At 35.3% G+C, this 24,718-nt stretch overlaps 1 protein-coding gene across 1 annotated transcript; it reads right to left on the reverse strand.

Annotated features, from left to right (window-relative positions):
- Positions 1-19,362: 19,362 nt before the first annotated feature.
- On the reverse strand, positions 19,363-21,185 carry LOC123711978 (protein snail homolog Sna). Its single transcript, XM_045664876.1, has 2 exons — positions 20,895-21,185; positions 19,363-20,591 (listed from the first exon to the last, which is right to left on the reverse strand). The coding sequence occupies exons 1-2, from the start codon at positions 21,061-21,063 to the stop codon at positions 19,645-19,647; spliced, it is 1,116 nt and encodes a 371-aa protein (XP_045520832.1). The 5' UTR covers positions 21,064-21,185; the 3' UTR covers positions 19,363-19,644.
- Positions 21,186-24,718: the final 3,533 nt, after the last annotated feature.

The raw sequence follows: 24,718 nt of genomic DNA on the forward strand, positions 1-24,718 counted from the left end.
GTATAACATTAGTACTAAATTTACATAGAAAATAGTCATCTGAGATATGATGTTCTTCTAATATAAATTCGATTATAGTATAAAGTATCCATTTTTAAATGTCTAATAAGCAACTTTGAGAGTATTGCCCAGAAACACGGATTATCCAGCAGATCTAACGACGCAAATAGAAATACTTAGACCATAAGCCTCGAAGAGATTAATGCAATATACAATCCAAACCAGCAAGGAAAGTGGAATCGTAGCCGGCCCTAAAAAACCTGGCGTCAAATAGTTGCAAATGGGGTAAAGAGAGCTGGAATGTTTAAGAGCGAGGTAAAATACGAGAACGAACGCGATGGAGACTCATTCTGGACGCCCTCTGCCCCATCTAAGGGTTATAGTCAGGTTAAGTCAGGCTTGACTTGACTTAATGTCCTATAACCCCTAGGTGGGGCAGAGGGCGTCCACAGTGAGTCTCCATCGCGTTCGGTCTTGAGCCTCGTGTTTCACCTCGCTCCAAGTCTTTCCGGCTCTCTTAGCCTCGTCCGCAACTGTTCGGCGCCAGGTTTGTTTGGGACGGCCACGCTTCCGCTTTCCTTGCGGATTCCAATCAAGCGCCTGCTTGGGAATATGATTGAGATCCCTTCAGAGTGTATGGCCTATCCAATTCCATTTGCGTCGCTTGATCTGCTGGCTGATCGGGGTTTCTCGACAGCGCTCCCAAAGTTGCTCGTTAGAGATCTTTTCAGGCCAGTAGATGTTCAGAATACGGCGAAGACAGCGGTTAACGAAGACTTGGAGTCGGTGCGAGATGTGTTTGGTGACCTTCCACGTTTCACACCCATAGAGCAGTACAGATTTGACGTTGGATCCGAATATTTTAACCTTGATTCGACGCGTCAACATCCGTGACTGCCATATAGGCCGAAGTTGTGCAAAGGTTGCTCTGGCCTTGGCAATGCGCGAAGTGATGTCCTCTTCTGTACCTCCAGTTTCAGACACGACGCTTCCGAGGTAAACAAATTGTTGAACGCTTTCTATGTCCTCTGCACCCACCCGCATTGGGGTGCGATTCTCAACTCCAACACGCATTTCTTTCGTTTTCCGGATGTTGATTTTGAGTCCCGCAAATCCCGCCTCGCGTTCCAGGTCGTCCAACTTAGATTGCATGTCGCGGTGCGTGTGACTCAGCAGACAGAGGTCATCGGCGTAGTCCAAATCTTCTAAGATGTTGGTTAATCCCCACTCTATTCCGCGACGCTGGTTCTGATGTATGCGATCCATAATCCCGTCGAGAACAACCAGGAAAAGTAGTGGCGAGAGTAAGCAGCCTTGCCGGACGCCTGCGTGCACTTGAATATCGTCTGAGACGAGACCATCGTGAATCACTCTACAAGAATAGTTCCTATAGCTGGCCTTAACTAGGTTAATTATCTTTGGCGGGACACCAATGTTAGAGAGTCGCGACCATATGCTGCTCCATCTCAACGTATCGAAAGCTTTTTCGAAGTCAACAAAGGTAAGATAAATCTCTCTCTGCCATTCTGATGCCTGTTCGAGAATGATACGAAGAGTGTTAATTTGGTCGGTACACGAGCGGTTAGGCCGGAAGCCAGCTTGTTCTATGCGAAGGAGAGGCTCAACGGCTGCAGACAACCTGTCCAAGATAATTCTGCAGAAAACCTTGGAAGGGGCCGAGAGCAAGGTGATACCTCTCCAATTGCTGCATTGGCTTAGATCACCTTTTTTGGGCACAGTAATAAGAAGGCCCCTATTCCAGTCCTCCGGAAGCTTCTCGCTGGCCCAGATTTTCCCAATCAAAGGTGTCAGCGTGTCGACGGTAGTAGCCAAGTCCGCTTTTAACATTTCTGCGGCTATTAAATCAAGCCCTGGTGCTTTACCAGTCTTAAGACCCATGACCGCTCTCTCCACTTCATCACGTGTAGGTGGTTCGATATCGATGTCTAGTGGCCTGGGTGGTGGAAATGTGTCTTGCATGCCTCCATGCGTAGCTGTGGGACGAAAGGTTTCCTCGAAGTGTTCACGCCAGCGTCGTAGTTGCCCTTCTGCTGTTACGATAAGTTGACCGTCTTTTGATTTTAGAGGCTTTTTATGCTGACTTATCTTTAAGTCAGGCAGTCAGTCATTTATTTGTAAATAGATTCAGTCAAAACCGTTTACAACGACATCGTTTAGAACAACATACCGGTTATATTGACCAAAATCAAAGGTCCTGGCTGAATTCTATTGTATGTACTTAATGACAACGTCATCGGCTGTTACGACTATCGCTTTTACGACCAAATATGAATATTCCCTTCGATGTCGTTATAACAGATTTTGCCTACAGTTCCTTCATTCAATGTTAAACTAGTCTTTAGCTCTATGTATTAGGATATCATGTATTAGTATTACATTAAGTAGGTACTTGACGGAACAAGCTTTGCGTACCATATTCGATAAGTTAGTTCCACTTCAAGATCATGGAAAAAAGGTTCAGTTGTGCGCTGCTCTTTACTATCAGTCATTATATATATCATTTATTAGATCAGCATGTAGGTATAATAGATATTCTACCAAATGTAAGTTATCATATGTACGTCCCACGATTATAACTCATATGAACTTTCACACTATTGAAATTCATCATCACCTATTAGGCTCGAATAAAACCCTCACGAATCAGCACCATTGTTCCGTCATCGAAATGAAAGTTCTTTATTTGCATATTCGGTATTCATACTATCTAGATCCATATTGTATCGTGATGGTACGGAACCTACTATACTCATTTTTAATGTCATACGTGTCATGACATATCTTTTCTGATCTAATAATTGATGAAGCTTAATATTACTTCCAAAGCAGTTTATAAATAGCTATGAACGCTTTCATATTTTCCTTACTAGAGTTGCCTGGAAGTGATCCATTTAGAGAAACATTTTTAATCAATTTAAAACTATCGAAGTATAATTTTTCATTGTATTTATTTATGTTGAATAAATACCTTACACATTAAAAATGAAAGTTAATTTCTGCTTCATGATAGTTAGCATATTTTGTTAATACCATACAAAAACAAATATATTGTATTTAAACCACGACAACAATTAACTTGTAGTTAATTTCACTTCTTTATTGTGGCGAGTAAATTTTACGCCGCATTTATAATTTTAAAACAATTGCTAGTTGACAAGACAAACAGAAAGACAATTTGTCAAACATAAAAATAGCTTTAACGACTACAAATTGCTGAGTAATTAACAGAAATAATAAAAAATATAGAAACTTAATTAATAATCTCATACGCGTGCCTTATTGTTGTTCAACATGATGAGTTCTTGACGTTTGCTTATTACAATTGTGAAAGTAAGATATTTAAGCGTCTGAATGTGTTGTACTGTTGACATGGACATGGGCTGAGATGCGTGGGCGCCTGGCTCCCGAACGCCGCCCAGATTATAACGTGCCTTATGTATACAATAACGTTTATTATTTCTATAATGATTTATGCATGTTTTTTCTTAATATTGTATTTATTAAATTATGTAGGATAATATTAATCTATTTTAATGATTTTTTTTTGTTTTTATAAAGTCATTTTTAATTAGTTTTTCGAATCAATTTATACCTGCTTGAGGTTATCCTAATCTTATTGATTTTATGATGATTGACAATATGTTGAAATTAACAATATTGTTTACGTACGATTTTACCTCTCATTTGACATTTTGTCCCTCTTTAACTGAAAAACACTTCTTAAGGCCGCGTTAGGCTGTTGTTATTAATTTGTTTTTCTTTAGACAAAACAATGTCATACAAAAATACAATAGACAATGTTTTGTCATATAGAATATGCAATATTTAATAGTTATAGTTTATATTCTCTAGGAGTTATATATAAAAATATTGCTTATATTAATCTCCTTGTTAACAAACTCTCTTTATGTTTTTAAAATTACTAGGCGTATGAATTTCAGAGGCTATAAAGAAGTCCGAAAAATATTATACGACTGCCCAAATTGGTGGTAAAAAGAGATAAAATAAAAGAATGGGATTACGGTACCTTGAACGATTTTTCTGAGAGTCCGTCTTAACCTATATTTCCGTTTATTGGTGTTTTACAACCTTTCGTACAGTTCAAATAACTACGTAGAAAGTTCGAGATAATTTTTTGGAATGATCAATCAATGTACTAAACCTACTTTTTCCTTAACAATGCTTTATGCATAAAGCGCTTTGATAACCCTTTCATATATTGTCTAAACGAAATGTCAGATTATCGGGATATTTATTAAACCATATCTTATCTTAATGGTAACTGTGATCTGTACATAACCTCGTATCTGAGTTAGGCATAACTAATTGGGCCTGGTTTTGATTTCGAAAAAACGGACTTTAATGGCATATCTACAATATAATGCAGAAATTGGTCTATAGAACCTTCTAACATTTTTAAAGAAATGCTTTTATGTATTTTTAATGCTATTTGTGTCTTTTGAACTAAAAATATATTTTCTTTCACTATATGAAGGATTTAAAGTGTTACTAAATTTCCCTTTTTTTCAAAATATGTATTTTCACCTGTAGTGTGATCACTAGGACCAAGTTCATGCAAGGTTATTTAACCTTTCTCGATGAGTGAACTTTCCAATACAAACATATTTTTTCAATAGAAAACAATAGAACCTGATATAATCACCTTCTACCAAACATACAAACTTTTGAGCTTTATAAATTATAATACATATATTTTGGGGCATATGACAATTGACAGAACATGTCAGTGTGTGATAGACGTTGTCACAAATATAACTCTATGAGTAATTGTGTCCATCGGTCGCGGCACTCGCTCTCTTTGTGCTCTCAAATAATCCGCCGAGTCGTGATCTGAAGTATAACGGTGCAGGTCTCTGGGCCTATTGAAACCGCTTTCTGTAATAGACACAATTTTTCAAGCTTTCACATAACAACAGTTGTTAAAAATCATTAAAGTGACAAGTTACCACTAATACTCTTTGATTGGCTCTGGAGTATCATAACTTACTACAGGATAAAGTATATTATTTAATGTAAATGATTATTAAATAATTAATGACCCGTTTTGATGAAAAAGCATATTCTTACGAGCTTTGACTAGATCTATATAGGTGGAACCGAAAGTATTTTTTTGTATAAATTTAATATACAAATAGTACAAAGTTAACATCAAGTCAAAATCGTGTACGAAATAAGGAGTCATGTTAGTTTTGTAACTTTTTACTTAATTAATTGTAAAATTGTGAAAAGTTTAATAAGAGATTGGTTCACTAAGAGTAGTGTTATCCTAGTGGCTTCAGCGCGCGATTATCATGTTTGAGGACTTAGGTTCGATCCCTAGGTTGGACTTTCGATGTGCGTATTAAAGACTTGCTCGTGTGGTGAAGAAAACATAATGAAAAAGCGACATGTCACAAAAGTCAACAGCCTGTGTCAGGAATAGAAGGCCACGAACAAATGACCATTACATTTGTACGTGGCATTCATTGGACACATATTTTGGTAAAAGTTGTTGTGTTTATTTCTGGTAAATTAGCTTTAAAGCACAAAGTTACTATTCAGTAAAAAGTAGACAAGTTAGTTTTATAATACTTAAATAATTGTAAAATTGTTGAAATATCGCGTATAATCACGCGTAAGGAATGAGACATAACAATCTTATTACATTTCACTTAAATAATTGTGATGTATTTAATCTTCAAGCGAAAGTACTTTCGTTATAAATAATAAAGTAATGTGCCCTTACAAAGTTATTTAGGATAAAGTTACCACTTCATACTTATAATAACGTATAGAGATAACATCGCACTTCACGATTATTGTTGGCATTAAAAATTCAAGTAGCACGCGTGAACTTCCTACCTATCGAAGTTGACTTAATTTAAATCAGAGGTCTCACCTGTACGTAGCCAGCCACCTGTTAACTGCAACTTGGCAACACAAAAAAAGGAGCGAGCGCCAGTCAATGCAAAAAACAAGAATCCAAGACGACACGTTTGGAAAAAAAAGTTCTCGCCCACCAGATGGTCGCCCGACGAGAAACTCGCTTTGAGCAGGTTGTGCCTTACCACGCATTCACACATGAATATTGAGAAAATTGATTAAGGAAAAGATTTAGGAACTGATTCTTTATTCTTCAAATTTGTTTCTATGAGCCGTTGCTACAAGATTAAGCTAATTAGGGGATCATTTTAATGGAAGTTTGAATTGTATAAATGGAAATATTACTGTAACAACGCAAATTCTGACCAATTAAACATGACGTTATGTATTTAAAATAACCTCTTTCATATCATTATTGGTCGCCATAAGTAACCCAAAACTATTATGGTTTCATAAAGAATAGAACCAAGGTCACCTAGGTTGAGCAAATTAATAAATAACCTCAGCTAACGTCACATCGGCGCACACTCATAAAATACAAATCTTTATCTGTATAGAGATAAAAAAACACATTGAAAAGGTAAATATCAACAAAGATCTAACGTTTATTTCACCTTTCGAAACTCATTTAGCAAAGCTAGCAGAAAATAATTGGCCATATGTTTTTCGTTACAATATCATTAAACAGTCTTTTATATGATATGATACCCCATATGGTGCAATATTTTTTGTGTTGCAAAAACAAGTTGGAAATGTTAAGCCGACAAAACAATTAAATAACGAAAAAGATCGGGCGGACCTGTTTTAAATTTAAATAATGTGTCAAGTCATCTCATCACCTTAGTTCCTGTTGATGTTTTAACTGCTTTTTTATTAAACGTCAGCTTGGATGCATAACCGCATTATTTTGCGAGGCTACATTGCTTGTAGACATCACTACGCAGTAAACAATTTCGGAATGTATCTGATGTATGTTTCCATATTGTATTTCGATGTGTAATAAAGAAAAACATATAGTTTATACATACATCAACCAGGCTAGCGAACTTTAAGGTGGTTTCATTGGAGAATCGTAGAATATGTATTGGTGTATCGTTTGCATTTAAGATATTTAACAATCAGGTTGATTGCGCCAAGCTTTTATCATAAATTAAATTTTGTGTACCGTAAAGATGGAGTATCTTTCCATCCCATCATTCCAATTGTCCCTACATTTCGAAGAATGCGTTTTGGTCAAAGCTCACCGATGTGCAGATTGAGCATTCTAATACAAGAGTTCTCTGGTAGTTGCTCCCCTCACACTTTAAAATCGATTCTCGTTTAGTTTTTGTAATTTTACTTGTTTGTTTTTTTTCAATATTTGTATTATCTCTTCATGTATGTCATGTTTACCTATAAGTGCTTGTCACATTAAAATTTGCATATTGTGGTTATTTTATCCATGTTTCAGTGTGCCGAACGTAGGCATCTTTTATCAGTAAAAAAAATCAATCTCGCTTCTATCGACAGCATCGATACCTTCTTTCCACATACTACTCTATCATACAGTATTTTGTTTAGCATGTGATTAAGAAATTTTATGGTAAAATTAATTAACAACAACAATTTTAAAATTGGCCCAGTATTTTTTGAATCTATTTGTCACAAACACTCAGAATGCAAATCTTTCTTTTGCTTTAGTGGTTATATATTTGTCATGTCATAACTGATGAGACTATTCGGAGGTCACAGAATGTCATATATTGTATCAATTTATCAAAGTGAAGCATGACGTTGAACTTGGCGAGTGGCGGACCATTTCTTCGTATTCTACGCCCATGATTTCGGCCTAGTATTATTGAGTTTCATTAGTGAATATTAGTTACCGGTATTTTGATTTGTAGTATAAATAAAATTAACGTATAGTTTAGCTTGGAAACCTGGACTTGCAATAATTGCACTCTTAACTAAACCGTTAACTTACGACCACTGATAGTGTCCGTCATACGTCGCTCATTAATGGGCTGTTTACATTATAAATCGATATTAACTTTGCGATTTAGGATATCATAGTTTAAGTTATTAGTTACATTATTAATTATAATTTTAATACGCCTCCATAGCCTAATTTTGTAATAGTAAACTATTACCACAAAAAGCTAAGCCAGAATGTATAGAATAATATAGAGAATACGAAATTTTTCTCTTATAACTTCGATATCCATTATACCACAACTGAGCGTTTCTTAAGACGCTTTTTCCGCGCACCACCACTCTGTGGAACAAGCTACCCATCGACACATTTCCTAACTAATTCGAGTAAGAGTCCTTCAACATTAAATTGTGAGCCTCCCTTGCCCATCTTTTTATTAAAACTGTGTCATTAAATTATGTTTAAGATCGCAGAAGTCACTTTTGTTTTTGTTCGATTTATATTTATTTTAGAGCAGTGTTGGCTTAGTGGCTTCAGCGTGTGATTCTCATCCCTGAGGTCGTAGGTTCGATCCCCGGCTGTGCACCAATGGATTTTCTTTCTATGTGCGCATTTAACATTAGCTCTAACGGTGAAGGAAAACATCGTGAGGAAACCGGCTTGCCTTAGCCCCAAAAAGTCGACGGCATGCGTCAGGCACAGAAGGCTGATCAGCTACTTGCCTATTCGATTAAAAAATGATCATGAAACAGATACAGAAATCTGAGGCCCAGACCTAAAAAAGGTTGTAGCGCCATTGATTTTTTTATATTTATTTAATGACAGCAATTTTATTTATTTAAATGTTCCTACGAGTTTAGCTGGGATAATAACACAATAAAAACAAGCATGTATACTTACTTTTAATAGTGCAAGAGCTGAAAGATTAGTCTTTAAACGGTTTGACACCTTGTACTTCTTATTCCCTCATAAATCTACTACAAAATCTTGTATTATGTTAAGGCAGGTTAAAAAAAACAGGTGTAGATACCTGCATCGCCCATTCACCTGTGCCCGCATCATTCGTTTACGTATAAGTCTAAACATCATACGATTTTTCTCAGAATCAATACAGATGTTGAGATATAAATTTAGTATATTTAAGTATTAGATGGGGTTTCATGATCTAGTACTCGTATTACATATTTTATATCATAACTTAGCGACGATTTGGATTTACAAAGTTATTGTTAATACAGATTAAATATTTTTATTAAAATTGGAAGTCGGTTTATTAATTTGTTATAGTAAGTTAAAAATGGCATTTTAAAAAAAAGTTGCTAACATACAAAACTACATTAGAGCACTTGAAAATGTTGTCATTGAAGAATCGTACAAAATTAATTTATACGTAACTTTTTATTAATTCCAATATATTTATAAATAAGTTTGATTGTCTTTTAATAAAATTTAAATTTTGACATGTCATTCGTCTCGTATCAAAAGTATCTCGAACGATGAAAGCGTAGCCCTACAATATCTTCACTAGTTTATCATTGTTTGTATATGCAAGATAAAACCAAGAAGCATAATATAATATACAATATATTGAATTTAAAAGTTTTGTATCCATTTCAATGCTTGTAAGTCGTCAGAACAAAGATTTAATCATATGATAAAATAATAAATGATCTCTCTCAAATATATCAACACTTAACTCGTTAAGAGCACTTCGTATAATACTGCGCACGCGCTTGACATGCACTTACGTATCACGGAATCCTCGTATTTTTATAAAAGGAATGTATCTTCAATAGTGTTTAAACTTGCTTTACGTATGCTGGATCCTTCTGAGCTGCGAAAAGGCTTTTATGTTGTTTTGTTTCAGTTAAGTTTTTGAAAACGTTATTTATTATTCTTTATAGGTATTTTAAATTCATCGATTGTCTGATTGTATGTCGAAATCAGAACATCATTTTCCCATATATTTTCAGAATTGTGATGTTAATATAATATTGTGATAAACTTTTAGTTTTTATTTTGGTTTTGTTTTTGTATAGTTTTATTTTTTTAATTTAGTTATGCACTTATTTCACTTTACCCTAAGTTTTTCTTTTTTCTATTACTTTACTAGGGTTGCCTGGAAGAGATCGCGATAGTGAAACTACCCGTTGCCTTCTTAATAAATTAAACATAAACGAATTCCTTTCCTCCTGAACGTATTCCTTCGGTTGTGCGTTCAAACACTGTGCCCTAATAATATTCTTTTATGGTCGGAATTTTCATTTGTTCGTTTGAAATGTAAATTGTAAGAAAACCATGATTGAGTGTCATCCAAAAATCAACCACATAATTATTTTGATTATCATGAATTAAAAATCGGAAGCCATAGAGGCCAAGGTCGTGGGACCGTGTTCGTTTGTATCGTTTAAAATAAATGTCTAAATAACTATCGACTATAAGATGTAACAACATTTTAAAACATCCAAACACTCATAGTAAATCAAAATATGTAGTACGATGAAGACGTTTATAAAATAAGCCGCGGGCGCATACCCGGGCGACGAGGCTCGACGGATCTTATCGTATTATCTGTTATATTGATTGCGCCCGCGTCGAAAGCTTCGTACGGTCAAAGCGACGTAAACGCAGATTGAAACCTGTAAGCGATGATTGATTACCGCGTAATGGATACTGACACTCGCCACGATTTACTAAGAAATGCGACACTTACTACATACACATTTGACTCATAGGCAAGATCTTGGATAGGGTTAAAAGCTTCTATAGTGGCCCATCGTTGTATTGCAGCTAGCCACGATGACATTTTTAACCCCATCCAGGAAGTACATTTTGTATTATAGTGAGCAAAATTTTCTCAAGGAATACTTGACGTTATTTAAAGTATGCTGCATATTTTTATAAATATCAGATCGGTGGAATTTGTAATAAATAATTTCTGTTTTTATTTAATTTAATATCTTTATCTTAATAATCTTTATGTAATTTAAATAAACGAAAATTAGTTAATTAATAACAAATAAAAATTTATTGTAAAAAATATCTATCCGCTATATGTTTAATAAAGAATTAATTAAGTCTTTTTGGTACACTGTCAGACATGAGACATCACTGTAACGAATCGTACACACACCGTTCTTAAAGTAACAGTTAACAATTTTATATGTATAATTATTTTTCCGTAATTTAAATTGCATATTTTAGAATTCATCTTAAAAGTCCGTCACCCACCACATTACCAATTACCAAACTTCACGCTCTTATCGATTCATAACGGAGACGAAATGAGTTTTAAACAGTTTTTTGTACTCATCCGAGAAATTTAAGTCTTTGCAAACATGGCCGATTACGATCTAAAGATTAAAGATGCACTAAATCGTTTTCATATAAAATGAATTATGATCTTGCTCCAAAAATCCTTGAAGCTTCGAGATTTTACGCTGTAAAAGCTCTCGATAACCATTTATCGCTTTTGAAGTTACATTAAATTTTTAAAAATTAGTGAATTTTGATGAGGTTAATGCGTTGTTATGGAGAGTGGCGAGGTGTTATTAAGAATAATAACGGGCGATAAAGCTGTAAATTGTGAGTGCGTGAGGTCGAAGCTCTCAAAAGGCACGGCTCCTGTACGCTCGCGCCAACCAACTGATTGATAATGCAGCCCATCAAAACGCTAAAACGCAAATGCACTTGTCAGAATTATTTCCACGATTTATTAAACGCTCATATTCATAATACCTACAAAGTTATTCGTTCCCATTTCCCGAGGTTAATGGATCTTTCTTTATGCACCTTAAGATGCGTACTTTTATATTGATTTATCGTCCTGCATTGATGTACAGTTAACTTACAAAATTATATGTGTAGGTGGTACTAAATTGAATGATATAGAGTTTTAAATGATAGTATTTAAGGTTAACACTATACAAAATGAATGTCTTAATAACATCGATCAAGTAGGTCAATACAGATACATTGTTTATTTGCGGACCCATGCCACTTCTTCGATAAAAAGAGTCCCCCGGGAATTGTGTGCTGCTATAATACGGGCAACTCGATCGTGAGGATGTTGCATGGATCTAGTTAGAACTTCTTCTTCTTCTAATTTAATTTTTACACGTGTATATCCTTTCTATAACATATTTTCATGAGCATCTGTTGGCCTTATTTCAACATGTGTGATGTTTGAAAGCAAATATAATATAAAATCAAAAAATTATTTATTATATTTATAATTATAATATGTATATTTTAATAATTATAAGATATCGACATCCGTAGTAATCCGTTATCCTCGTACTACGTACTACTACATTTTAAGAATTGTCTTGTTCTTCCTTTCTATCATAACAAGTACCAGTTAATTCTAACTAATACAGCAATTAAAGTAATACAATTATAATTATATTTTAACTAAAACACACAAATAATGAAGATGTTTTTTTAAAGTTGCAAAATATGCAGTAACATTCAGCAGTCAGGTGATCCCTGTCCTGTTTATTTGTCTTGGAATACACACCATTTTAAGAATAAGTTTTGTTAAATGTCTATGATTAGTCCTTGAAACTAATTGTCTAAGACCATACACGGGGGCAAAGCACCCGCGCGTGACATCCACCTGTCGAGGCTCGTGCGGGCGTGCAACTGCCAACCGCCCCGCGGTCACCCGTGCCTGCACTTGCTGCTGCCCATAGAGCGTGGCCGGCACCTGACGACCATACTGTCCTGTTGTCATGACGACTGGCAATCACCATATGTTTGCGAGGAATTTCAATTTGTCTTCCACTTTATTGTAACATGTTATATTAGTACAACTGACACATCAATTGTATTTTTACTTCAAAAGTAAAAGAGGAAAATTGTGACATATCCAAAAATGGTATTTTATTGGGAGTTGTAGTTTTCTTAAAGAGACTTTATAATAAATATAAATTGCGATAAACGTTCTAAAATTACAACTGTAAGCGCAAAACAGGTAAAACAAATCAATAGAAAGCTATTAATAAGTTATGGTATTGTATCGGTTCCAATAGTTTATGTAAGTAATAAAAATATATTAGTGCAACTATTAAATATAGTGGGTGATATAAAAATATAGGATAATATAAACCCTCTGGGTGGCCGCAGTGAACAAACAACTAGATCGCCTACGCGGGACAGGCAAAGGTTATCAACAGATTACGCAAGTCACTGTTTAGGACGTCTGTGTCTGACTTTTATCTATTCAAACCTTTCGCTACATTGATATAATTAGAATTGTTATAATTTCAGCCAAAACCATTTAGGCTTACTAAACGAACGTTGTTTTGAACACTGTAGGACCACAGTTCTTAAAACAACGCTCTTATTTAGAAGTAAATCATTAGAGTTCTCGTACACGGATTTAACTTTGAAGTGCACGACCCGCAACTGAAAGAGGATATCTGAATACAACGATCTGCTGTCAGTTTCCTAGATATGTTTTTCCGGAATGAAATAAATGAAAGTCGTGTCAGTCCCCAATTTCAAGCTATGCATAGCGCATATAAGTCCTCTGTCCGTTTCACTGCTCAGTTATATATAGGAAACGTCATCTGTACTCCGTACTTGAAACAACAAACAAACAACTTTTTTACATTTAAAATAAAACAGTGATAACATTCGACGTCGAATATGTTCATAGTTTGGTGAGCTGTTCTATCGCAGCGCGTGACCGACCGCTTACAATTGTACTATAGTATATCCAATGCATCGAATAAAAGCTAGTTAATAAATAAGACAAACAATTAAAGGCACGTGCATGAAGTGTGTCGGTACGTTGATCCACGGTCTACTGCTTTGCACCCTCTACCCCTATCAATTCAGCATTTTTACAATAATGTTACTAACACTAACCGTCATCTGCACACGACAGTTGGTATAGATAAGGCCATCGGATGGTCATGTTGATAATTAAAATTTGAAAATTAGCATCATCTAACACGCGTTTAGTATATGGGGTTAGAATGTTTGTATTGAATTACACATAATACTGTTGACACAAAGTCAAAGTAATGTTCAAAAAACTTACTATTTTAAAACGTCTTTTTAACATACGAAAATCACGCGCCGAATGAGGATCCGACAATAAACTAGACGCTATTTTTAGAACAATGTACATGTACAATTTTTTTTTTATAATCATCTCATATTGGAAAATATATTTATTAAATGTCGAAACGTAAAGAAAAATTTGCATTCAAATTAACTATTGAAATAATAAATGTAGTAATATCAAATTATGTACGATCGTAAAAATATGATAACGTTTCATTTAGTTAACCTGATAAAATCAGAAAGAGACTTTCGGAAAGCAGCCTAGCATTGTTATTTGTATGAATAGATATAAAGTGAGCTAAAGGATTCTGTATCGGTCGTGGCACGCCGTCGTGTTTTATTTATAATTACGGGCGACGACCCGAGAGCCGGACCTGTCGCGATTTCACCTGCTATTATTGCCATTTTTATTCATTGTTATTGCATTTATTACGTCGCCTGTTACAGATTTTACTTACGCCTTTAACGAATCGCTTTTAACGATGAGAGTGTTCTTTAGCTGATTTCTCCTAATAAACACAGTTTGGTAATCGCATCTCTGCAGTGCGATTTAATTGATATGATTAAGTTAAAACCACCCGATACAATATGAAAAGAAAGTAAAACGGAATGTAATAAAACGTTTAACTTTCATGTAATAAACTCGTTTAATTCGGTCATATCCTGCGTTATTGATGAGCGTGGGTTTGGACACAAAACGTATCCATCGTTACATGATCCGAGTGGAATGATTGAAGAGGAATGATTTCATAACAGATATATTAATGAATGCTGTGTTTGAAAGAGTTTGTTTCATAATACGGAAGAATATAAAACTATAGTCATACGTCTCCAATTGCAGGACGAAATTACCGTAAAAGTTTATTAATTTACATAGACGCAAAAAAATCATTTCATAAGGCTATGATATAATAATACGCGATTGTATTCGCGGCCGATCGGTCGAGGTGAGGTGAAGAGGTGAGGGTGCGCATGCGGCGGCCTCCTACGCGGAACACCGTTATACCGGTTAATTTTTATACTCAGGATTATTGTATTAACGCCCGCGCTCGCGCTAACAATCCCGATACAAATACCGATATGGTAAGTAACGAGAAATTAATTTTATTGCCCTCTATTTTAAAACACTGTAATGTCAGAGCAACATAAATAACGAGCATTTTATATTGGTTTTATTTCAAAAACTTGATTGTATCAAGAAGAAAGTTAATTTACGTTTTATTGTTACGAGTTATTTTCTGTTTAGGTATAAAAGTATGTTATTAGTAAAATGTGAGCAACGGGAGTCATGGAAGACTTCCGCCTTATTTCATATTTTAACGAAGCCACTACAAAGACGTCATAAACAATATATATCATAACTTACAGTGTTTAGAATACAAAACCTTTAATTGAAAATTGTGACCCTGTTACCCAACGGGGCGCTTGAAATATGTTCACGGAAATGAGCATTAAGCGCGTCGATGTCTTTTGCACGTACATTTTAAAATGGTGTTGCGTTGTACGCAAATATGCGAGACCTTTATCAATAAAGTAGTCTCCGGTAAGTTTATTGAAAACACAGCAAGAAGCTTAGGCACATAAAGTATCAGAATCCATTTACGTGATTTTGCAAAGCATCGCTACCAGTGAATAATCTTTTCAAAGGCGTTGAAGCGCGTCGGGTGCCGCCCACGCGCTCTCGGGCCCATTCCTCACTGACTTGCTGTGGTTATTGGTTCAGGATTCTGCGATTTATCGAAGCGGAAAAGCGTTTTGCTTGAAATGCAGGTGAAAAACTTAGTGTCAGAATAAAAACTAATACACAAAATACATCGCCCATAAAAAACATCGTTAAATATGCTCAGTTCCGAATTAATTACTAAGGATTAGTTTAAGATGAACATGGTGGTCTACTGGCTTCACCGCGTGACTCTCATTCTTGGTGTCGTAGGTTTAATCTCCGGTCGTGCAGCAATGGACTTTCTATGTGCGCATTTAAAACTTTCTTAGATACAAAATGGAGACGTTTGTCAGACACTGATCGCTGATCACCGACTTGCCAATTAGAATAAATCAATGATCACATAAGAGATACAAAAATTTGAGATCCAGACATAAAAGGTCACACCATTGTTTTTTATGATCCCATCACATAAATATCTATAAAACACCGTATTAAGTCGATTATATTTCTTATTTAATGCTTCAGTTAAAAGTATTTAGAATAACATACCATTTTAGAGTAACTAGCAAATTAACAATAACTTTATCGTGTTATATTTATTATATATGTCGTCCTCATTTCTCGCAAACAATAACTCGAGATATCTATGTAAATTATTCCTATAACCGTGTTACTAGATTTGAGATTGGAATTTAAGGAGGCATTCTCTTTTGTCTCATCTGAATAATTAGGTTATCGTGTATGAGATCATAGACGCGAGATAATGAATTTAAATTTGGCTTAGAAGAAAAGAAATTATATTAAGAAAGACCGTAACCATATTGGCGGCATTTGCATTTGTATATTAATTTGTTTTCTACTTTATGTAACCATACCTCTCCCTTGAAGTCTTCTAAATAAACACCTTTTAACCATTCCATGTGACGTGACTTTCGTAATTATTATAATTGTATTTTGGAACCAATTTTTTAATTCCTGATTATTTAGATTAGCTTTATTTTATTTTAGATGTTTGGTAATATAAATCTAAATTATTATTATGTTAAATAAGTTATGCACTAAGGGTTGCCTGGAAGAGATGGCTTGTTAGCCTTAATAATTTATGTTACTTGATGGATTGATTAATATATATTCTACTAATGCAACGTTTATATAGATAAAATAAAAAATGAAACAACTCTTAGTATCAGATTTTTACATCTGTGCTTGATATTATTTTTCAATTTTTTCCCTCCATTCTATGACAAAGTTTTAATTGGGCTTATAGAGAGAGAATGTGTGTTTATCTAGTAATTAATTAATTCTTAATTTCTCGATATAAATACAGCATCGCAGATCATTTCGACAGGTTTTCGTTTTGTTTAGCACTTTGATAATTAGCACACGTGACAATATTGTAACATATAATTGGAACCTTATTTAGGTTATAATGATAATGATTCACAATATTTTGCTATTTTGAAATCCCTATTGTGCACTAACAAAGAAAATATCATTAAGTTACATACAATGTCAAATTCAAGTTTAAGAAGAGTGTAAATTGTTACATTGTCATATTATCGAGAGTGGGTTAGGTAATATATTGAAAGGTGCGCATTGAAATCACGTTTATTTGTGCGCACGCGCCAACGTGCGACGTTACAAATCATGCTTATCGACCTGGCTCGACTTGGTCCATTGCCGCTGCCCAGACCTAAATATAACCACAATTTAAATTTCCTAAATAACCTTATATAATTAATTTCATTTTAAATTAAGCTTAAGCTTTTGTTCTCTCATAACGTAATACGATTGTCATAGACAAGCAATAATTAAATAGACAATATGCTATTCAAAATCGAGGTCGAAATGTTGAAATTTATCTTGTCGATCGGTTATAACTAATAGAAAAGTTCAAAGTTCTATTAGATAAGTGTGAATTCTAATTGGTACGGCATATCTATGGTTAATCTCGGATAAGATAATCACGATGCAGGAACAGAATTAATTAATGAGTAATGAGAATGCATAGGATTGGTCGGCGCGCGCGTGGTGTCTCTAGCGGACCGGTGGTCGGCGGAGGCCAATCGCGATGGGTGCCTAAACAACTTCACTGGCTATTTCTAATTGGCAGTCGTGTAGGTTGATGTGGATATTCTCTGTTCGTTTACAAGCTAACGTAATCTCACAACGCATTAGTTACACCTTCCGCGTCCGCGGATGAATTACTAATGCCTCAACGTGCTTTAATTACAGTTATCGAAGACGCTTTTACGATTGTTCGGAAACTCTAATTGAATAATTATTGGTAGCGTGTTTTACTTTCGTAGATGTCACAAAAATTAAAAAATTTTTTTTTGATTTCATTAACTGTTAATATTACTGATTAATTATTATTTTTATTTTTAGCATTGGTAGATTAGTGTTGAAACTATGTTAGTTTAGTTAGATCCCCTGATCGCGGCATTCCTACACAGCAATAGATATTTTTTAATTAACAATTGCTTGAAATAAAATATTTTGATTAGATTGGAATAAAAGACCTAAAAATCAATAACGTATGTCAGGTGCAATATGCTCTACACTTTGTTGCCAAAAAAGAGAAATAAAACAGGCGCCGAAATGTTTTATGTCAGTATTTAAACACAGATTATATAATGCAAGCTATGCCTTATTTTGTTTTTTTTCACTTGGTTTATAGAAGTTCGTAAAGTAGATAATAATAAAAGCATAAAACAGAAAGCTAATAAACCACAGTACCACTCTAGGATAATTATATCTAATTAAGACTGTTAAATAATAAACTGCATACCTATAAATAGCCTAGATTTATATATTTTTATTACAGTCACTCGGTCAAGCGCTTGATTAGATGTCCTGTATTCCAATCCCGGTGAAATAACAGTATTTGGGTTTAGAAGGTACAGGAATCTATCGATTATACATCTACTACATTCGTGTATATATAGGAAGATAAAAACGATCGTTGGTATCTTTAGCATTGTTCAAAATTATACCATTAAATCAACTTTAAAATCATTAAAAAAATATAAATAATAGCGATACTTTTCTAAGTTATATTATCTTGTAGGGCACTTATAACAAATCATTTTAAAAGGATCAAAATTTCTAGGTACACTTCCGGTTGAAAGTTCCTCACTGAGGGTGATGCACATTTATGCATTTGTTTCATTAATTATTTTTAAGGCGTTTAAATTGATTATATATTTATTAACGACTAAGTAGGTGGTATTATTTTTTGTAAAAGGCAATTGGTAGTGATAAAATCAATTGCAGTATTTCGATAAAGTATCTGCTATTACAGTGAGTATAAGAAAAACGTGCGCTAACTTGACAGGGTCGAAGGTTAATACAGAGTAGATTCCTATCTTATTGGACCACTTTCTTATGAGTCAATGATAATAGAAAAATGAAATGAACAAAAGGTTTTCGGCCTTGAAGTTTTATAACGTATTCTTTTACTATGGATTACGTAATTTGACTCCAAAAAAATATATGTTGTGTTATTTGTAACACTTAATTATTCTTTTTTTTTAATTTCTGCGTTTTATGTATTCTTGTTTATAATATGTATTACTTTCTCATGTTAAAGTTTAGTAATGGAAATTTGTCGAAATGAAATTACGATTTATTAAATATTTTCTTTAATTTGTTTCTGGCGGAGGTAACGGAAAGGAACGCAAACCGGCAAGATTATCTTTAGAGCCTCATACATCTTCATAAATCTTATTAAATTAATAGCATCTAACGCAAATTTTTTTTTGAATATATTAATAATTTATAATTAAGGCACTTTGTACACGGCTTAAATTACAAATATATAGTATACATCTAATTTGTTGTGTATGACACTCGGCAAATGCCATATGACTAGCGATGTCGCTACTTGCGACAAGAACTGTACAGTGACTCACTTAAACCTAAAAACTTAATGTACCTTATACTACGTCGTAAAACACACATATAATTCATCATCATAGTAATTTATGAAATTAATAATTTATAAAGAAATTTACAAAATAAATTAAATTAAATATGGCGGCTAATAACTACAAATTCGAGATCCAGAATTTATACAGAGTCTTTGTTAATAGACGTGGACTTGGGCCGTCGCCGTAAGAGCTTGGTGAGGGTGACCTGTAGGCAGGGTTTCAGGTCTGTATTCATATGGGGATGTAGCTGGTGCGCCACATCCGCCCTCTAAGTGTTTACTCAGGAGGGACATTCTTGAAAATGTTTTTCCGCATCCGGAACAGGAATACTTTTTAACATCAGAATGAGTTTGCAGGTGGGCGCGTAGATTCGACCTGTCTGCAAACGCTCTGCGGCAATGGTGGCAGGAGAATGGCTTCTCCCCAGTGTGAGTACGGATGTGTCCTTGTAGTAACCAGGGTCTCGAAAAGGCTTTTCCGCACAAGTGACATTTACACGGCAATGTGTGTGTCCTGATATGCATCTTCAGTGCTCCAAGAGATGTGTAAACCTTGGCGCAGTATTTGCAGCTAAATGATTTTCTTGCTAAACTTCCTTCTGCTGCAGCGCAGTGGTACTGTTGGTGTTTGGAGAGCCCAGAGTATGTGGAATACGATTTTGCACAGTCGGGGCATTGGTAGCGTGGACGGCGAGGAGCTGATACTGATACTCCTGAGTCTGATGAAACGGATCCAGGGGAGCGTAAGTCTTCCGGACAGGGAGGTGGAGAACATGATGATGGAGGTGACGCTGGAGAGTAACGCGAGTACATTTGCGTTGGCGGGGACAGCGCGGGGGCGGCGGGGTAGATATCTTCCATGGGATATGTGGGATATAGTGTGGGCAGGTATGGATAGTGAGGCGTGGGTCGGGCGAGCTCAGTGGGCTCCAGGCGAGCACGACAAGCTGCCAAGTACTCCAATTGTTGGGACCATTCCCGTGGCTCCAACTTTACAGCAGCGGCTGCTACTGGTGATGAAGCTTTGCTAGGGTAATTCCCAGTCTTGGATAAATCCTCCGGTTTAGTGCTCAAATTTTGTGGTTCATCATTTTCCATATCACCTGATGACAAAGAAGAACGAAATTTAGTTCGAGTTCGACTATTTTCTATAGATTTTATTAAATGATGACTTAAAAAACGACCTAATTTTAACTCTTATATAAAACATTTAAAGAAAACTTTTTGTAAAAAACAATTTGAATTTATTTTTATAAACAAAAATTTTAAATGTTGTAATCAATAATCCTAATCCTGATCAGATATTAATTATAAGAAAATGTATTTCTTATTTTGGTTAACTCGACGCTACCTGGTAAAAGTTATGTCAGTAAATATAGCTCAATTATGTAAAAATAAATACTTACAATGATTGTAGTCGTAGTAAAGCCTGGTGGGCATGTGGGCGGGGTGGGGCGGTGTGGTAGGCGGCGTCGCCGGCCGCTCCTCCCGGACCATTACCGGCCGCTTCTTCAGCGGACAATGCGCGTACTTCTTGGTCAACATAGCACGAGCCGATTGATCTTCAACAAGCATCTTCACAAAACACAAACACTTAATCGTCAAAATAGTTAATTAAATCACTAAATCACAATCCGTTCATCACAGTTGCGCGGGAGTCGTAAAACTGGTATTAACTTAAATGACGTGTGCACTGTTCGAGGTCGGAACACGAAGTGATGCGGTGAGGGAAGGCCCCGCGGCTTATAAGCGCTCCCCGGCGGCGGCAGCCAGGTGGCAGCGGGAAGGCTCGCACGTGCGCCGGGTCCAATCGCACAGGGGCGGGGCGGGGCCGGGAAGAGAGGGGGGGCGGCACCTGCGCCTGCACACCGCACCCGGCTCGCCGCACCCGGCAACGTCGTGCGATATGCTCAGCTTCATCAACTTTCCGGTCGGAATCGTCGCCAACGATCTAATTTTTTGCGCAACTTGGGGTTAAGCACCTTTGAACTGAGCTATACATCTTTGTGGAACGGTCCCGTCAGAATAATAATACCGAAACAGCCGTCGCATTGCATTTATTATTCAAATTCGGAATTCAATTCATTAAGTAGGCTCAGCGTTGTTAAAGTATTAATGAAACTTGGTTTTATTTAACGGGAACGAGTTTGAGTATTGAACAATTTGTTTTGAAATTACTCATTCACGAATTAAAATAACAATCTTTGAAACAAAATCATAATTATATTTGTACTCAGCAAAAAAGGCAACGTCTTGATGACACACACTTAGACATGATCAAAGTAACAACAACTTAACGCATAAAGGAGAGCCTCGTCATTACCTTGGCCTCATTACATCTTCCTTTTATGATTCGATAAACTCAATACGGGAACAATATCGTAAGTACTTCAATCAGAAAAAGTTTGTTGTATGGTTTTAAGATTAACATCATTTAATAAACATATCAAAATAAATTTGTCCGTGACCGTGACAATCGAGTATGTACATTTATTTCGCAATTCAAACCCAATAAATCTGCTGAACGCGCAATAAAATCCACGCCACATACGTCATATAGGCATATCTGTCGAACGTTTAGATAGTGTTCTACATTTCTTGTTTATTGTATGTACGTTTATCAAAAGTAATCATGGCGAGAACTGGTGAGAAAATAGGGCAAGTTATGAATGCATCTTATAGCGGAAATCACTAATGTATGTGTAAGTAAATACTAAATTGTAAATATAAACAATATAAAAATCGATGCCGTTGCTTCCTTAATAATTCATTGGCATTATCAAAACTAGTTTTAAGTTGCATTATCTATGTAAGTATGCTTATATTTTGGACTCTCCTTAAAATAATGAAAGTTGTTACTTGATACAGGTTTCGAATGCCTTCTATGCGCTGTTCGCGAGTTCAAACGATAATTTCCATAGGATATCACCTGAGTAATGATAATGAAAATTATATTTAAACCAAATCCGTTACAGCATGTAAGAGCGTCATGCTAAGCAAAGTAACAGTAGCTCTTCAAACCGGAAATGCTGAAAACTAGTTATGCTCATTCGAACTTGTTCAGAGAAACAAGGAAATCAACCCCTTCACAACACGGAAGTATAACGTCCAAAATCTATTGTTGTATTCTCTGCGACCAGTGTTAATTCCCACATACCCTGTTCCCTGGCTTATTTGTGGATTCTCACAGGAACTGGTTTTTATTTTGCAAATTGCATTTAAACACAAACTAAATATATACCTACATTCGTTAATGTGACGTAACATAAAATCAAAATATAAAATTGTAGAAAGCTTTATTGTTGGTACGAGCGGTCCTTAAATCTGTATCTACATACAGACCTAAAATTAATGCATTTAAAAAAGTTTAGTTAGTAAAGCTTCAGTGTGTTGGAAACAAGAACCCGTAAAAAATGCTTTAAATGTTGACCTTACTATCTGAACTATACCTATCGGACAAAAGCTATAGTCCACAAGGATATATAGGAAACTGCAAACTCGTCATGATGACGAGGGCCATATGTGGTGAAATGTAATGACTCAGCTATGTCAAGGGATCGACATGGACATCAATTGCTCGATTAACACACAACTGTGACTAATCAAAAGATCAATTCACAATAACAATACGGGAAATGAAAAGTCATTATAAGATTATGTTGTTAACTTTCAACACTTGATAATCAACGTCATTACTTAATTGTGTTATGAATGAATTGTTATCAATAGTCACTTGGGAAACGTAAACAAAGGCGATGTAAATAAATATAAACATTTGTTGTTAATGATATGGTGACAAAAGGTGTTTGGCTAGTTAATGGTGTAATTAGACCTAAATCTATCTTTATGTATCGTACAGTAATGTTGGTAAAACTGTAAAAAGAACAGAGGCTATGTCCCGTATGTCAAAATCTATTAATTTTTTGATGTACAGGAGTCAGAGCGGTCTCTCTCCTAGGTCTGGTTTGTGACTTCATTATAGCTAGGTGACCATATTATAGCTTTCCGGTGACTTAATAACGAAATGTTATTGTCAGAGTTGTTGTTGTGTGTATCATATATAAATATAAAACGGCCCTCAGTTCTCAAAATCCAAATAAGTGTGTAGTTCCTAGATTTAATTATATTCGATACGTTTGCAAGACGATTTAGTGAATTTCAGCTATTAAATATATGTGCTATGCTGTACATATCTTTGTGGTGTCAAATAGAGTATCATCACAATGCGCGAGCGCAGGGCGGCTGGTATAGCCAGGTGTTGGTGCGGGGAGTGGGGGGCGCGTGCGTAACGGTCGGGCACGCGCATAGGGGACGTGCGCTATGGCGGAAATACCGATGGACAGGGGCGCGTGAGCAGGTGCGCGCTCTCAATGTCACTATTGCCGGTTAATATGTAATCACGGCCATTTAGTATTACATATTAGTAATTATGTAAAATAAAAAATGTCTAGCACGGACGTGGTTTACGCCAGCTTATTCATTCAGAAAAAACGGTCTGCTTATGTAAACTTTAAACCTCACATTACTGGTTAAAATTGTTATTCGGCAATAAGCAATTAACTTATTATTTATTTGTTTTCTATCAAACCAATACTCGATTTAGTTAGAAAATCACATTTGTTAGTACTGAAATATTTTTCAAATTCATCTGTCAAGAAATGACAGATATAATCATTAATATATAGAAGAATAAAGAAAACTATCCTCACCATCATTGACCTCATTGACCTCACCGACATTGGCGGAATTGTGATTTACACAGAAGTGAAGTGAAGTGAAGTGAAGAAGGAAAAGCATAGCCACATCACATGACATTCCATTTCACATGTTTCCTTGTTTCCTCCACATTTCAGTTTCATTGTATATATAATATAGGAACAACATTAAAAGAAATATAGCTTTGATGACGCTAAATGACACTCGGCATTTCCAATTCCAGCGCAGTGCCGACTTTCAGTGCTACTCAACTTAGAAGCTTTACATTGTGCTGTGTTTTTAAATTGTGAATACTTAATCAAGCAATCAAGCAAGCTCTTTATCTATTAGTATATGTGCTTTATAAATACCGTAATAAATTGAATAAATTATTTAGTTAAGCTTAAAGCAAGTAAATGTAATGTTTCATTTTCATTTTACAAAAATATTCAGCAAACTGTTTTACTAGTAACAACGAAATTTTGATGAATTTTCCTGAGTTATGATTTTTGGTAAATTTGCAAGATAATTTATA

This window comes from Pieris brassicae, chromosome 7, assembly GCF_905147105.1.
Source record: "Pieris brassicae chromosome 7, ilPieBrab1.1, whole genome shotgun sequence".
Taxonomy (NCBI): Eukaryota; Metazoa; Arthropoda; class Insecta; order Lepidoptera; family Pieridae; genus Pieris; species Pieris brassicae.